This window comes from Alternaria arbusti, assembly GCF_024043155.1.
Source record: "Alternaria arbusti strain BMP 1465 chromosome Unknown scaffold_2, whole genome shotgun sequence".
In the NCBI taxonomy this organism is placed as follows: Eukaryota; Fungi; Ascomycota; class Dothideomycetes; order Pleosporales; family Pleosporaceae; genus Alternaria; species Alternaria arbusti.
In genome coordinates this window covers 1,375,108-1,390,982 of record NW_026249942.1, presented here as the reverse complement: position 1 = coordinate 1,390,982, position 15,875 = coordinate 1,375,108, and the positions used below count along the sequence as shown (strand labels likewise).

Here is a 15,875-nt window from a genome sequence, read left to right as displayed (position 1 = left end):
CGACGTTCTACAGACGCCAGCAGTAAAGAGGTTGTAGGTCCTGGAGGCTCTTACGGCTTCGTCGTCTCAGAATAGGCATCTCGCTGCATCGCGTGCACGAATTTGCTTCTGCGGCTTCGAGTCGTCGATGTGGATGGAGGCTTACTTCCGATAATCGTGCATGCGAGTCTTATCACGTAGGATTTGGACCAAAATCACTGACACCGAGGTGTGGCCGCTGTATAAACTCGCCTACAAGGATGGAATATTAAATGGTACCGTCTTCGACAACATGCGTGAAGGTCCTAGTGTGGAACGGGACTGATACTGAGTTTGACGTCGGCAAGCTTCTTGAATAACCGGAACGATATCTCTGCCGTGTTTGGTCAACTTTCCGTGCGCCTGTCGTGGCCCATTGACGCGTTCTGAGCAGCCAGCTCAGCCAGTCCTAGGATGATCGCACGGCGTCTGCGTGCTCGACATGTTGTACCATCTCTCAAACGGCACTAATTTTGGCGTAGGAAGCGATTGTGACACTTGGTTGCTTCTTCGTGATCAATGGTGTATGACGCGTACTGAGGAACGGTGGAAATGTATGCGTCACCCGGTTGGCCCCAGCATCGTCGCTGACAATGTTTTTCATACATGGCTCGCAAAAACGTGGGGTTTCTGAAACTGGCAGCGGTAGGCCATCCATTTGGATGTGGAGGAGTTGCTGAGGCTTGCGGTGTCTTTTGGGAGTTCTTAGGCCATTTGGCCCAAACAAGGTGATTTAGCGCGGGCATTACGTCATTGTAATCAATCCACGATAATGCCACCTAACACGACTTCCATTTGCAGACGGTTCTCAGTGCACATGCGAATCGCTCTAAATCGTACATTATCCTTTTGTCCTGACGCCTAAGCCCACGAAAAGTGTTCCATGTGCAGATACACATCCCGTTTCCCATCCTTCATGCCACCGATCTGCGCATGAGCAACAGCGTTCGACACATCGCTCTGCATACTCAGCGGGCCGCATACCAGTACAGACGTACTTTCACTTCCGTACTCTGCTGCGTCGGCGATTATAGCTGGAAGGTCCGGTCGTTGCGATACATGCTTCGGGGTGAGCGCAGTCTGGATGGTGTTTGATGCGGCTTCCTCTGAGGGACGTACATCTGTCGACAATGCTTTCGTCCCTGAGCCAACACTCTCATTCGAAACTTTGGACTTCTCTTCTAATTTACTCGGGCCTCCGATTGCACTATTAAGCTCCTCCTCACCGGTGTAGTAGATGTCCACGCTCAATTCATCACAGCGACATCCGCTCAGCTTGTTCGCTACTAGCTCCAAGACGGCCTGCTCGAACCAATTCCTGGTCAGCGAATCTCTTGTCGCTAGTATCACTCTCATAGCAGCTTTCCTGTTGATATCTCCGTCGCCGTCGCGATACGGGTCTGTTGGGCGTACTGCAGCCTGTTGCTCATCCTGCCGCAGGAACGCTTCAATTAGCGGCAAAAGCCAGCCAGCACCAGATCCACCAGCGATGGCCACAACGCTTTGGCTTGCCGCAACCCTCCTCATGTCTATGCCACTATAAGGGCCATCGAGTAACACCTTCAGGCTTGACTTAGGATGTTGCTGAGCGTGCCTCGCCAAGCGTGCTGTAAAACCTCCCTGCGGTCGAATATAGAAGACGAGTTCGTTCGTGCAAGAGCGAGTCGCTTCCGGAAGAGAGCATGCCGTAAAAGGGTGTGTTGTCATTCCGTGTACACCTAGGCCAAAGACTCTGATGAAGTAATGTTGACCCGCTTTCCAGCCGCCGTTCATCGGAATCGCAATCTTGACGAAGTCGTTCGATACTTTGCTGACCGCAGCCGTTTTGATGCCGTACTGAAAAAAGATGCGTATGTGGCTATGGAGCCAACATGCTGTATAGACGACGCCTGTTGCGATGAAATAATCCCAGGACGACAACCGAAAGTCGCAGTGGAGAAAGAAGAACAAGACGAACACCAGGGCCGCGATGAAATGAGTTGCTTTGAAGAACTCATAGCTGACATTCCGAAGGTAGGAGTTGGAAGCGAATGTCAGCCAGGCCTGGACGATCATCAGCTTTCCTCTGGGCATAGTCTATATTCCATAGGAAAGACGGGTTTGGTCACGAACCTGCGCAATGAGAGCGACAACACCGGTCCAATAGCATACGTCCGTATGCCACTCGCTCTCCATAGTGCCTTTCCATACATTGAACACAATGAAGGGGAATGTATGTATCAAAGCAAGCACAAAGCATGCATAGCTGATCCATCGATGGAACAACTGCAGTTTCTCATGCGATACTCCCGTCAACATTGTAATCATATTACTTTTCGTCGACGTCGCCATGATAAAGGGTAGGCAAGCGAGCGACATCCATCCTGATCTTGTGGCGATCGGTGGTGAGCCTCCGAATGAGATCGGCGGGCTCTTCTGGTTGGGCCAATAGTAGGGTCGCGGACCGAGTGTCATACAGACGAAGAAGACCGTGCCTATCGCCCCAAGTATGAGAATGCCGAGTGGTGCGGAGTTCCAGTTCAAAGGCCGGATGCGATATGAACGGTAGGCGAGGTAGCGAAGGATGGCAAGCAGTTGTCGCACAGCCTTGATCTTCGGGGGAGGTTTTCGTACGAGCTTCGAGGTGAGAAAGGGGATGGCAAAGAGAACGATGGTCGCCATGAAGAATGCGAGTGTTGGAAGCGCATACCTGTGGTCGGCTTCGTACCAAAATCTCCAGTACCCTTGCTGCCACTTACAAAGCGTGTCGCTTTTGAGACTGCAGGTGTACTTTCGAGAGGAATGCAGCATAACAGGTTGCGTAAGCCATGGCGTACCCTCACTGTGCATAGAATGCATCGACATCATGGTCCAAATTTCGCGTTGTTCGTTCGTGAAGTGGTAGCTTGTTCTAGTCTCAAGGTCGCCAGTCCGACAGCCGGTCAAGGGTAGCGGTGTTTATGACTTTAAGGATACAATGTAAGCCCAATTTCTTTCGTTACCTGCTTTGCTTGTGACCCACGTGTCTATGTGTTATATAGAAGTCAGAACGCGGCAGTGGGGCCTATGAGCAGTCAGAATAGTGTACTTCCGGGTGCTCAATCGCAGGAATTTGCTCATATTGCTGTATGCGAGAGTAAACTCATCATCTATGGATGTGTTTCCGGCAGCGGGAATAAGAGATGCAGCTCGTGGCTGACTCCCGAGGCGCACCGACGTTGTTGTTGCCCGGTTAAAGGAAGGGTTGACACACGCTACTGGTATCACTGAGCAAGTTTGCGGTCTTTGTGATTGGCGAAATTGTCCAGCGCATATGAGGTGACGGGATACTGGTAATTATGCCGCTCAGGATACGTGATGAGTTTTCAACTTCGCAAACGGTTCGTTATTTGTTCTAGTCAGATTCGCGACTCCTGTGCGCCTTGAGAGTAGTTACACAAAGCTTCGCGTTAAATGTCTACATACGGGCTGTGAAAAGGAGTGGCACGAGGTACATCAAGGCCACGACACCTCTTCAAGCTCTTGTAACGCTTCCCAACTTTTCCATGAATGCCGCTTCGATCGGGGCTAGTTGAGAGCGCGTCGCAGTAATGCTCGCCATAAGGTAGATGACATTACCCAGTATGCGCGAATGAATCTGTACCTGTGATTCAGAAACATCGTGGAGTAAAGAATCGCGAAGGCCGATCGCTGCAGAAGAAGTGTAGCCTAGGTCACATTAATTAAGAAGCTTGGAGGAGAAAAGATCGACATACCAGAGCCGCCTTCATCAATGAGCGATACGGCCAGCACTGAGCCCAGCGCGTTTACATACTCAACCCTCTCATGATTTGAGACGCTCCCCACGAAGGAGTCGGACCACATACTCCACACACGATTGCCGCTGTCATGGCTTACCATCTTGTCCTCGTTCTCGGCCAAGTTCCGCTCATGGCCCAAGTTCAATTTCTCCATGATATCCAGACTTGTGTTTGCAACGTGGCATCCGACTGCATGAGCGGTATAGCTATGTCCATGCAGGAGAGCTTCCGATTTCTCGTCGCCCAAGAAAGCCTCGAAGATGGATTGGCTGGCGCTAGTAATCGAAAGCGGAAGCAAACCTCCCGTAAGCAACTTCGCATTCACGCTTATGTCCGGGTGGATATCAAGGAATGAGGCCGCAGAGAAGCGGCCCAGACGGTACAAACCGGTGAACACCTCGTCAAACATGACAGGAAGACCAGACCAAGCATTCTCGTCCTTCGGAGATTCGGTAACCCTGGAGCCGTTTGCAAAGTCGTAATGACGGACGACGCGTACTAAGCTTTGCTGGAAGAGCGGGTCCACAAACAGCATACCTCCGGCTCCGAGGACGACAGGCTCTAGTACCAAGGCACCGAACTTCTTGCCTTGCTCCTTGACCAGCTCGTCTAGTGTTTTCTCTATGTAGGCCTCGTACTGCACCGATCTACCCCTGGTAGCGAAATCGAATATGCCGTCTTGACTCTCAAAGTTCTGAGCTGGACCCAATTCTTCTTCCATGCCCTTGGGCGGTTCAACTACCCATTGGCCATTCTTGAGCTTGAAGGTCGGGTAGTCAAACCAGAAGCCGCGGCCGCGATACCAGTCGACTTTCTCGTTGAAGACACAAGGTTCAGAGGCATCCATGGCCCCGATCGTGTCTCCGTGGTAGCTGCCTTTGAGTCCAAGGACACCAACGGCCTCTGTTGCGCTATCCCAGCCATAGCGCTTACTAGACGCACGAAGCGCCATCTTGATACCGACCTCTGTCGCTGTGCTCCCATTGTCTGTGTAAAACACTTTCCTCAAACGGGTTCTCTGTGGCGAGCCCGAAAGTATCTTCTCCGCTAGAGTGAGAGCTGGTTCGTGTGTGGCGCCGGCGAACATGACGTGACCATAACGCCCTGCTGCATATGCTGCTTCCAGTGCTAATCGCGGATTACCGTGTCCAAGTCCTTGCGTCCACCATGACGCGGAGCCGTCAAATGCAGGATACAAGGTTTGGTTCTCAGGATGGGGTACCTCTTCATTGCCCTTGTGCTTGACCTGGAAGAAGTCGCCATATGCCGAATCGATGACTAGTATGTCGTTCGCGTTCTTCACATGCTTGTGTTGTGTGAAAGGATGCCAAATCTTGTCCTCTGTTTCATACGGCATAGATCCTAGGCGGCTGAGTCGCTGGTCGTGGCGATGGATCAGCTCCTCAGCGATCGTTCCTACCGATGCGCTGTCGCTTTCTGTACTGTAGTAATCTTGCATAATTTCCGTCTCTTCTTTCGTACCTGGTGCAACGCCCTGGAGGTTCGGAATCCATTGTAGTTTGTAAGCTGGTATACCCATATCCATGAAATACTTCTTTAAGTAATCTGCGTTCTCATACTGGCTCTTATCGTCGAAACACACAACAGCATCGATATCATATCCTCGCATGATCAGGGATTCTGCAGCTGATATGGTAGAAGCGATACCACCTAACCGATGGTCGCCTACGAGCACCGCAGGAAGTCGTAGTGGTCGAAAGATATCCGCCTGTGGCGTGCCGGAAGGTCCTGGGCTCAGAACTCCTCCAGCTGTCTCAATTATCGAAAAAAGTCTGCCCTGATCCAATGCGCCGGCAGCTTTCTGGACAGTCTTGAACACCGTTTGGCTGATGAGCTCATCGCTGGGCTTTGCTGGTCAATTACTATTGGCAAAAGCACAACAATAAAGGAAGAACTCACAATGTGTTTGAAACCTCTTGCCGCAACATGCGGGCTCACGGCTTTGTCGAATTTGAAAAGTGTGGAAACACGCTGGCCAGTGTACTTGTGCACATAGCTAGCGTACAGTCAGCCCTTGTGTCCCAAATATCTGTCGGATCACGCAGCACTACACTGACCTATCGTCGGCTTCATCAGCTGGGCCTGTAGATACAGGCTTTACGTATTGTACTTTGTAAGGCCCGTGGCGTAATGGCGATGTCCTGCTCTTGAGGCTTGCCCTACCGAAATGTGCACCCAGGAGCGTCGAGAACACTGTTTTGCCAACTCCCGTGTTGGCACCATAGACCTGAACAGCAATCGCGTTCTTCCACAACCCTCCTGGCACCTTCGCCATTTCTTTTGTACCTCCAGTTAGTGGTGAGTTGAGGAAGGTGCTATGGTAGATGGCTGCACCTGCATGCTGTCCAATGCGGAGAGTGCGCTAGTGGTTCCGCGTCCACACCGACGCTAAACATGCAGGTACAAATGTAATGAGTCAAGCCGCATCTCCGACGGCATCGAGGGGTCAGCTTATGCGGTCTTTTAGCTAATGAGTATGAAATTACTTTTGACAGCTTTCGACGACGCGGATAGCCACGGCAGACCCCACGCTTCCTTCCCGCTTTCCGCTGATCCTACCACGCCAGCCATTTGGTCAGCTCCACACCATCACTGAAGGTCACGTTATCGTGGGTCAAAGACGTCCGTGATTTCAGCTTCTACAGAAAGATATGGGGAGCAAAACGCATTCGAAGCCGTTGCAAAACAAGCTACAAGAACTACTCGATCGCCGACGGACAAACGCAACACTCCGTAATCTGACATTACCACTTCAAAATCAGACCGACTTCTCGTCCAACGATTTTCTGTCGCTATCCACTTCGCCACAACTCAAATCGGAGTACCTTCAAGAGCTGCAAAGAAATGATTTGCCATTGGGCAGCGGCGGGTCAAGACTCCTAGATGGCAACTCGACGTACGCCGAACAACTGGAGCAAGAGATTGCCAACTTCCATGGAGCTGCATCTGGACTACTGTTCAACAGTGGTTTTGATGCAAACTCGGGCTTCTTTGCAAGTGTGCCGCAGCCGGGAGACGTGATAGTCTATGATGAGCTCGTACATGCAAGCGTTCATGATGGCATGAGGTTATCACGAGCGGGGAAGACGATTGCTTTTGAACACAACTCCACATCTGCCCTAAAGAATGCTTTGATAGCAGTTCTTGGTGAGGATGAGGGTGTGCGAGACCAGAGCTGTAATGTGTTTGTGGCATTGGAATCCATATACAGTATGGATGGAGACGTATGCCCTTTGAAAGAGATGGTGGAGATCGTAGAAGAAGTCTTGGGCCCTGAACGAGGATACATCGTTATGGATGAGGCACATTCTACTGGAGTGTTAGGACCAGAGGGGAGGGGTCTGGTATGTGAGCTAGGCCTCGAGCAACGCATATTCGCACGGCTCCACACATTCGGAAAAGCGGTAGCGGCGAACGGGGGTACGTCTTGTTACATTCTATCTAAGTTTATGACAGATACTAAGCACTTCACAGCAATCATTCTCGGCTCAGACACCTTGCGTCATTACCTCATTAACTACGCACGTCCGCTCATATATACAACGTTCTTGTCCTACCCCTCTCTGACGCTCATACGCTCTTCGTACCGGCTACTTCAGTCTGGCCAGAGCGTGAGACTACAAGCCCATCTACAGCATCTCACTCACCATCTCCATACCAGTCTCGGTCATCTCCAAAGACACTCGAAATCGGCTGGTCAAGCACTCACAATTCCAAGCGCATGCCCGAGATCACCTATATTCGCAGTACGATTAGCAAGACCCAAGGTCCTGGCGAACTTTCTGCAAACTCATGGTATGATGGTCAGAGCCGTGGTGCCGCCTACAGTGCCAGTGGGAACTGCTAGAGTCAGGATCTGCTTACATGCTGGCAACACATCAGCGGAGGTGGATAGACTCGTTGAACTGCTCGGGAAATGGTGCGAGAGTCAGGCAGGTGAGCAGTCACAAGGTCCTGTACAAGAAGCGGGTGTGCAAGCCAAACTCTAGCTTAGAATCGAGTGAATCATACTGCCCAGCATTACAGTGCTTGACTGCGGAATCATTATGTGATCACCATTCTACATAGGAAGCGTCTACCCTCAAGCAAGTGCCTGAACGGTTGCCTCCGCCTCAGCAGCCGCAACGACAGCCTCCGCCTCATCCTGTCCCGGAAGCTTGCGCTGCTCTCCAATCGTCTCCTCCATCTTCATAGGCCTCAACCCCCATCTGTCAAACATAGCCTTATCCTCTTCCCAACCGTTGCAAGCAGTAGTCAACATCTTCTCGCCCGTAAAGACGGCATTAGCGCCCGCTTGGAAACACATAATCTGCTTCTCCTCGCGCATTGTGTGGCGGCCAGCCGCGAGACGGATGATGGTGGTCGGCATGACGAGTCGCGCGGTAGCGATGGTTCGTAGGATGGCGTCGAAGGAGATGGCTTGTGTCTCGCCGAGTGGTGTGCCTTTGATCGGCACTAGGGCGTTGACGGGGAAGCTCTCGGGATGGGCTGGCAGTGTTGCGACGGTGTGGATGAGACCGACGTGGTCACGAGCCTTCTCGCCTAAACCAAGGATACCGCCGGTGCACACATGAATGCCGGCTTCTTGGACGTTCTTGATGGTGGCGAGTCGTTCGTCGTACGTGCGAGTGGTGATGACACTGGGGTAGTGCTCCCGACTGGTATCAACGTTGTGGTTGTATGCAGTCAATCCAGCGTCTTTGAGCTCTTTTGCTTGCGCGGCATCAACCATACCTGTTGTGTAGAAACATCAAGTCAGTGTATGTTTCACATGCAGTTCGTAAACTCGGTTCTTACCCAAAGTAACACATGCCTCCATACCCATGCCGCGAACCCCCTTGATCATCTCCTTGATATTCTTGAGATTGGTCTTGCGGCCTCGCATGTCTCGCCAGGCAGCTCCCATGCAGAATCTTGAGCTTCCATTCTCTTTTGCGACCCGCGCAGCCTCCAGGACTGAGTCAACTGATGACAGTTTCGTAGCCTTCAATCCTGTGTCGTAACGCGATGACTGCGCACAGTAGGAGCAATCCTCGCTGCAGCCTCCAGTCTTGATGTTGAACAGTGTGCACATCTGGATGGCGGCGGGGTCATGGAAGCGCCGGTGCACCGAAGCCTACAACGGGATTGATGAGACATTGTCTATCCAAATAGTGATAGAGCTGTGTGACATACCGCTGCATGTGTAAGGTCTATCAGCGAAGTATTGTAGACTTCAGTAATCTCCTCCTTCGTCCAGCTGGTCCTGGGAGCACTTGCATTGAGCGCATTCTCGAAGACGGAGCCTGTCCGCGCTGGTGAGCGTAATTGTTGAGTTCCAGGGTCGACAGGGGTATCGAGAACGGTGCTGAAGGAGCGGGTGATCTGCAGGGAGCGAGGCGCGAGCGACAAGCCCCGGCCTGTTCGAAGAAGCACTCTTTGAGCCATTGCGAAAGGTCAATTGATGCTCGATACGAGTCGTCGAAATCACGTACAGTCAACAGGTGCCTCAAACTAGCTGCCCGCTCACGGCTTACGGGAGACGGCTCTAGGGCTCCAGGAACGCGTCGGCCTGCGTTTGTAGATCAGCGTGGGACTTCCGCCAATCAAAATCGAGGCGATGACCGCGGGGTTCCGTGGCGTCTTTACATTATCTAACTTCCTTAGACCGAGCGGTCCAGCCATAAAACGCCGAGGTAGTTATATACCTCACTGGCTAGTATCGCTGATGTCAACATCGAGTGGAGACTTTTGAGTTTGTTGATGTTGCAAGGTTGCAATTGTCTCCCCGAGGGCCTACCCCAACCCACACCTCCAACTCCAGTCTGCTGCATCACCTCCCCAAGACCGTCTGTTTGATATGGTTCAGCGCACTCCCCGCTCTCAGCCACTTCAATTGACCGTTACTGTAACTATGGTTGAGCGGCGCGATCCACTCTCCTGCATTATTCGCGCGCACCACACGCATGCTAGCCTGCCTTCCCGGCCGTAGCTCGCCGTCTTCAACACCTTGTAGCGTAATGCGATCGCCCAACTGGATGCGATCGTAGTCCTGGGCATTCGCAAAAGTCAGAGGTAGCATGCCCTGCTTCTTGAGATTGGTTTCGTGTATTCTGGTAAAAGAGCGCGCTATGATCGCGACACCACCGAGGAAACGCGGTTCTAGCGCTGCGTGCTCACGCGATGACCCTTCTCCGTAGTTGAAGTCACCGACAATGCACCAGTTTACACCTTGATCGCGCAAGTCTCGGGCGACTTCATGCACAAGTCCGATTTCGCTGGTTAGCGGGTGGATCGTGTGGCCGAGCAACTTGGAGTCGGAACCTAGGAAGGCGTTCGAAGCTGCAAGAAGCATGTTGTTGCTGATGTTCTCAAGATGACCACGAAATTTGTACCACGGGCCTGCGGGACTAATATGATCGGTCGTGCACTTTCCTTGGACTTTGACGAGAATCGGCATGTCTTTCGTCGAGCCGGGAGACCAGGGTTTGAAGGGCTCAAGTAGTTGTAGACGATCAGACTGTGGGTCAATGTCGACTGCCACATCGTCGGCGTCATGAACTGGAGCTTGGTAGAAATCTTCGCCCACAACGAACTGCATGGGCAACTCGACATTTTTTGGTGCTGTAAACTGGAATCCCTGTGCTGACCCTTCGATTTGAAGAGAGTTGATGACAGGATTAAAATCTAACCTTCCAGAGTAGGCAAAAGCCGTCACCATCTCTGGAGAAGTCACAAATGAACAGGTCTCTGGGTTGCCGTCGTGCCGACCAACGAAGTTGCGATTGAAACTGGAAATTACTGTGTTTCTCTCGCGGCCTTTGACATCGACGTCTGTACGCTGCCATTGCCCTACGCAAGGGCCACAAGTTGTGCTCAGCACAACAGCACCTGCCTCGCGCAAAGTTTGCAGGATACCCTCCGACTCTGCAGTCGCGCGTATGTCTTCGCTGCCTGGGGAGACCAGGAACGGTGTCTTCACTTTCAGCAAACCAGCAGCCTTGGCCTGTTCGACAAGCTGCGATGTCTTGTACAGATCTTCGTATGAACTGTTGGTGCAGCTGCCTACCATGGCATGACTAACTTCGACAGGCCAGTCATTCTTTGCTACAGCATCCTTCAGTTCTGAAAGAGGATGCGAAAGATCCGGAGTAAAGGGACCATTGACATGTGGCTCTAAAGAGTCTAGGTCAATTTCGATAACCGTATCATAATGCTTCTCGGAGCCTTCATCTGCGGTCAGCAGGATATCCTTGTAGCCGTTTGCGAGGCGCGCGACATCCGCACGCTTCGTCGCCGAGAGATATCGATTCATGGCCTCGGAGTAGGGAAAGATACAGGAAGTCGATCCAATTTCAGCTGACATGTTGCAGACTGTGGCCATGGCCGTGGCACCCAACGTCTGCGTACCAGGGCCAAAGAACTCAATCACCTTGCCCTTTCCGCCTGAAACAGATAGTATACCGGCGAGTTTGCAGATGATATCTTTTGTCGAGGCCCATCCATGCAGGCTACCGGTGAGTCGGACACCTACGATCTGTGGGCACATGAGCTCCCAGGGCATACCAGCCATCGCATCGACTGCATCAGAACCCCCAACTCCAATGCCAAGCATCCCCATGCCGCCGGCGTTGGGCGTATGTGAGTCCGTCCCGATGATCAGGCCTCCAGGAAACGCATAATTCTCGAAGATGGTGGTGTGGATGATGCCGGCGCCAGGTTTCCACCAGCCGATTCCGTACTTCTTCGCTGCGCTACTCAGAAAGGCATAGACTTCGCGATGCTCTTTTCTCCCACGGATCAGGTCCTCCTCGGCGCCGTCTCGCGATACAATGAGGTGATCGCTGTGTACTGTTGTGGCGATCTGGACTTTCGGGAGGCCTGCGCTGATGAACTGCAGCAATGCCATAGTAGCCGTCGCATCATGGCATGCGACTCTGTCTGGGCGGAGATGTAGCAGCGTCTCTCCACGCCTGATTTCATCCAGAGACCAGTGGTGCTCAGCGGAAGTATAGAGGTGACTGTAGAGCACCTTCTCCGTCAAGGTCAACGGACGTGGAGAGCCATGTCTAACAGAGTTGAGCTGCAAGACCTGTCGGTCGTAGTCGAGTGGTATGCCTGCATCGAGAGGACTGATCGACACCCGCGGTGCAAGCGAAGCCAGACTCCTCGCATACAAATTGCTGCATCGGTGTAGAGGGTACCTTCGTGCAAGTTTAGTAGTAAGCATGACTTAACAATGGCTTGGTTAGCACAGGGGGAGCGACACAAGCCATGTTTGCAATGTCGTGAGAAAAGGCAGATCGGAAACATGATCCTTATCCGTAGCCGGTCGGCTTTTGAATCCAGCGCTAGAATCTCGGGATATCTTTTGAAGCCGAGCAGAACAGTGCCGAGGGAACTATGGACAATGAGGAGTTTGAACAACCACAATCAATAGGGCAAGTGACCAAATGCGAGGGCATGAAGCCTGCAATTCCACACGAAGGACTCGTCGTAGTCTTCAGCATGCACAGTATGTGTGACGGAAGCTGATTGATTTGCCTTTTCTCAAATCTGGCGCATGAGCCGAACTTGGGTATCGGTAGGGACATGAAGCAGATGCGATAGGTCTATTCTACAAAGCAAGAGCGTTTCGAATGTGTTCGCGTCGTCGCGTCGCGTTGGTATCGCGTTCCAACGCAGGAGCCAGCCAGCAGGCCAGACGCTCCAACCCTGCAAGTTCTAGAACACGATGACGTAGCGTCCCGTCCCTCCACCAAACTTCCTTCTACACCTGGGCACCCACCCCAGCAACCACATCGCCAACAATCCCTTCAACCCCACCGCCTTCGCTGATTCAGACGTCCTCCTCTGAATCAATCATGTTCTCCCCCTCAATCTACACAGTCAGCGTCTTCCAACTCGGCCTCACCTCGGCCCTCAGCGCCTACGGCCTCTACCTCTCCTACCAAAACATAACGCGCCTGCAGCAATACGAAAAGCAGAGCGAGAAAGCTGCAGAATGGTCAAATACTGCGGCGCAAAGACTGCACAAGACGCGGTCGACGCAGACCAGTGGGACTGTTACGGTTTGTAATCCCCCTCCCTCTCAAGGCCAACGTGAGAATATGTGTAACTAACTAGATGGGTTGTAGCTACTACTCAGTTTCCTCACCTCCACGGCCCTCCTCATCGTGCCTAGTCTCGCATCTACAAAAGTGCTTGTTGGGGCTGGTGCGGCAAATGCGGCGGCTGCGTACCTCGCGAGGGTACACATGAACAATTTCTGGAACGACAAGAATCAGACGAAAATCCCGTTTGTCGAGAAGTTCAACGAAGCGATAAGGGGTAGTGAGCTCGTGGTGTTATTGCTGGGTACATTGAGCCTGGGATGGGCGGCAGCAGGAGGCGTATGGGCGGGCATGGCGAACGGTGGCTCCGGAATACTGGGCCTGGGTGTTTGGGGGCTGGTTGTGGGTGGCAGGGTCATGTCGATTGCGCCGCAGATGGGGTGGACCAGTACCCAGTCTTAGAGAGAGCAACGCAGGGTTTGTCTATGGTAACTTCATATATACACGGGTATCTTAGACTGTGAATCACGATTTCATGTCTTCCATCTCACTCATCTCGCGCACCAGCCGCACACTATCCGCTTCTCTGACCCAGTCTTCGATCCTTGCACCAACGTCTCCTACTAGCTTCTCATATGTCTCGTTGATGAAGAACAGCGAGGTATGTGCTGTCACCTCGTCCATGTTCTCCATGAAGACGCGTATCCATGTAGGGTCCTTGTTGCCATCCGCATCTTTTGGTGGTAGCATGCAGAATTTCTTGAGCTTTTTAGGTTTGGTGGGCGCGCTTTCTTCCGACTCAGTCTTTGGTCGATGACTATTCTGGCTGTCCATTGTGGAAAGGGTGTAGGAGGAGTCGGCGCGGCCGTCTGGTGTATCCTGACGCATGATTCCGCTACGGGAGAACTGGTAGTTGGCGTATGGATGCTGGGGGTTGTGTTGAGCTGGTTCGTCGTCTCCCAGTTCAATGGCACCAATGTCCTCTTCCAGGTCAGTCGTAGCACGTTTTGGTTCGGCTTTGTCTTCTGCGGGTATCTTCCCATCGCGCAAATCTGCCTCTCGTTGCCTTTGCCGCGCTTCTTCTTCCCTCTGCTCTGCCTCCGCTTGCCGCTGTTCTCTTTCTTTCTGCCTTTGCCTGTCCTCTGCTGACATGTTGTTTGCCTCTTCAGCCTTCTTTAGCTCTTCCTTCTCCTGCTCCTTCTTTGCTTTCTCCCGCTCTTCTTGCCTCTTCTTCTCTTCCTTCTCTCGGTCCTTCTTCTCTTTCGCTTTTTCCTTTTCCCATTTCTCTTCCATCTTGGTCCGTTCATTGATCGTCTTGTTGCGTGTCTTGACAGCTTTCTGATATACTTTAAGAGCCTGGTCGTACTCCTTCTCTGCAGCTTTGCGTTGGGCCTTGTCGGAGAATTGCATCAGATCAACAAATGGTGGCTCTTGCGGGATAGGCGGGATCTCTGGTAAATTCGGAGGACCGCTGTCTTCGCGCGCTGATTCCTCAGAAGTTTGAGGTGCTACAGGGCTGGTAGCCGAGAGGAGGTCTTGAGGGCTGACAGGCACGACACCGTCCTCTCGATGCTCTTGGACTTTAATGGATAGCGGTGGAGAATCTACCATGGGTTCAGGATGCACGTGTGTCATCTCTGGTTCGGACGATGTGACCGATGAACTTCTCGACCTTTCTTGTTCCTCTGTTTGAGCAGGCATATGTCGCGATGCCTCACTCGAGGCACTCATGTTGCTGTCCTGATGCTGTAGTTGCTGGTTGGAGGAGCGGGATGGGGATGGTGATTTTGGAGAAGGCGACTTGGGAGATTTCGGCTTCTTGGGTCTCCCGGTGCTTGCAGTGTAGTAGTTGACAAATCGTACGCGAGGTACTGTGCGCCCTTGGCCAAACCCAGATCTCCTCTTGCTTTCGTCGTCTTCTTCAAGCGCGCGCACCCTTGCGTATCTATTCTTCAATTCCTTGTAGTCGGCCATTGCGCTACCAAACTCGAAATGAGACTTGACGAGACCTTTAGTGGCTTCTTTCAAGCCGTCTTTGTAGTGTTTGGTAAGCCAGTGTAGGCTGTTTTCCCAGCCCTTCCGATTTGGCAGATTCACATCATTTGGGAATGCCGGGTTGTAGTTGGGATCCGTAGGCTTTGGGTTGAAGATTGTACTCATTCTACTGGGCCTCTTTCCAACGTCGGCGTCTTGCACAATTGCGTCCTGTGGCGTTGGCGGTGAACTGAAGATGCTGCCTAGTCCAGCTTTGATAATTCCAGGATGCATGCCCAGGAACGGAACATCGAAATTCACGATGCCAACGATGCGATGGCGGAAAACTAGCGCGATGTCTGCAGCGAGCAAGCCACCCATGGAATGACCGAGCAAGACAACGTCGGTCCATTGATCCTCGTGTGGAGCTAGCCTGACAGCTGTCAGTCCTGAGCATGTTGATGGGTGAGAGAAGCGAACCATCTCGAGAAATTGTCTCTCGCAATCTCAAGCGAATCCCTGGACTTGTATCTGGGATAGATTTTTGTGTGGACGACGTGGGTTTCGGCGAGCGTGATAGTTACAAGATTGTGCACGTGGGCTGGGAAGCTTCTAAAACTTGTTTCGTTGCCCATGAAGCCATGAATGAAGACGAGCATTAGGCGCCGTCGCCCGGTGTCTCCCTGCGAGGGATCTGGAACGAGCGACTGCGTTGAAGAGGAGCGCGGGTCTTGCGACGACATGCCCATGACGGAGTAGGGTGGAGGCGCATCACTTGTTGAAGAGTCTCGGGGAGGAAGAGGTGGTGGGCGTCTTTGGTGCTTTTGGGGGTCCATTGCTTGACTTGTTGGCGACGTCATTGTTGGGTGTTGGTGCACCTGTTACGACACGGGCGACACGCATGGGAAGAGGCACGAATTATATAACCAGTGTCTTGAAAACTGGGAAGTGTTTGCGAGGCTTGGAAGGCGCGCAGTACAGAGGGGCAATGTGGGGTAAAACGCGACAACTCATACGCAGGTCCGATACGAGGGACGGCGTATTCGCTCGC

At 52.4% G+C, this 15,875-nt stretch overlaps 7 protein-coding genes across 7 annotated transcripts; 2 read left to right on the top strand and 5 right to left on the bottom strand.

Moving 5' to 3' along the window:
• Positions 1-879: 879 nt before the first annotated feature.
• On the bottom strand, positions 880-1,545 carry J4E86_002051 (uncharacterized protein; the record flags this gene model as incomplete). Its single annotated transcript, XM_051442614.1, has 2 exons — positions 880-1,098; positions 1,138-1,545. The coding sequence occupies 2 exons, from the start codon at positions 1,543-1,545 to the stop codon at positions 880-882; spliced, it is 627 nt and encodes a 208-aa protein (XP_051306202.1).
• A 1,966-nt stretch (positions 1,546-3,511) lies between these two features.
• On the bottom strand, positions 3,512-6,093 carry J4E86_002050 (uncharacterized protein; the record flags this gene model as incomplete). Its single annotated transcript, XM_051442613.1, has 4 exons — positions 3,512-3,705; positions 3,753-5,664; positions 5,718-5,814; positions 5,876-6,093. The coding sequence occupies 4 exons, from the start codon at positions 6,091-6,093 to the stop codon at positions 3,512-3,514; spliced, it is 2,421 nt and encodes an 806-aa protein (XP_051306201.1).
• A 376-nt stretch (positions 6,094-6,469) lies between these two features.
• On the top strand, positions 6,470-7,807 carry J4E86_002049 (uncharacterized protein; the record flags this gene model as incomplete). The annotated part of the gene is made up of 2 exons (XM_051442612.1): positions 6,470-7,238; positions 7,293-7,807. 2 exons carry the CDS (start codon positions 6,470-6,472, stop codon positions 7,805-7,807), a joined length of 1,284 nt encoding a protein of 427 aa, XP_051306200.1.
• A 92-nt stretch (positions 7,808-7,899) lies between these two features.
• On the bottom strand, positions 7,900-9,245 carry J4E86_002048 (uncharacterized protein; the record flags this gene model as incomplete). The annotated part of the gene is made up of 3 exons (XM_051442611.1): positions 7,900-8,552; positions 8,616-8,934; positions 8,994-9,245. 3 exons carry the CDS (start codon positions 9,243-9,245, stop codon positions 7,900-7,902), a joined length of 1,224 nt encoding a protein of 407 aa, XP_051306199.1.
• Positions 9,246-9,630: 385 nt separating this feature from the next.
• On the bottom strand, positions 9,631-12,027 carry J4E86_002047 (uncharacterized protein; the record flags this gene model as incomplete). The annotated part of the gene is made up of 1 exon (XM_051442610.1): positions 9,631-12,027. One exon carries the CDS (start codon positions 12,025-12,027, stop codon positions 9,631-9,633), a length of 2,397 nt encoding a protein of 798 aa, XP_051306198.1.
• A 634-nt stretch (positions 12,028-12,661) lies between these two features.
• Positions 12,662-13,312, top strand: J4E86_002046 (uncharacterized protein; the record flags this gene model as incomplete). Its single annotated transcript, XM_051442609.1, has 2 exons — positions 12,662-12,868; positions 12,935-13,312. The coding sequence occupies 2 exons, from the start codon at positions 12,662-12,664 to the stop codon at positions 13,310-13,312; spliced, it is 585 nt and encodes a 194-aa protein (XP_051306197.1).
• A 63-nt stretch (positions 13,313-13,375) lies between these two features.
• Positions 13,376-15,573, bottom strand: J4E86_002045 (uncharacterized protein; the record flags this gene model as incomplete). The annotated part of the gene is made up of 2 exons (XM_051442608.1): positions 13,376-15,257; positions 15,305-15,573. 2 exons carry the CDS (start codon positions 15,571-15,573, stop codon positions 13,376-13,378), a joined length of 2,151 nt encoding a protein of 716 aa, XP_051306196.1.
• Positions 15,574-15,875: the final 302 nt, after the last annotated feature.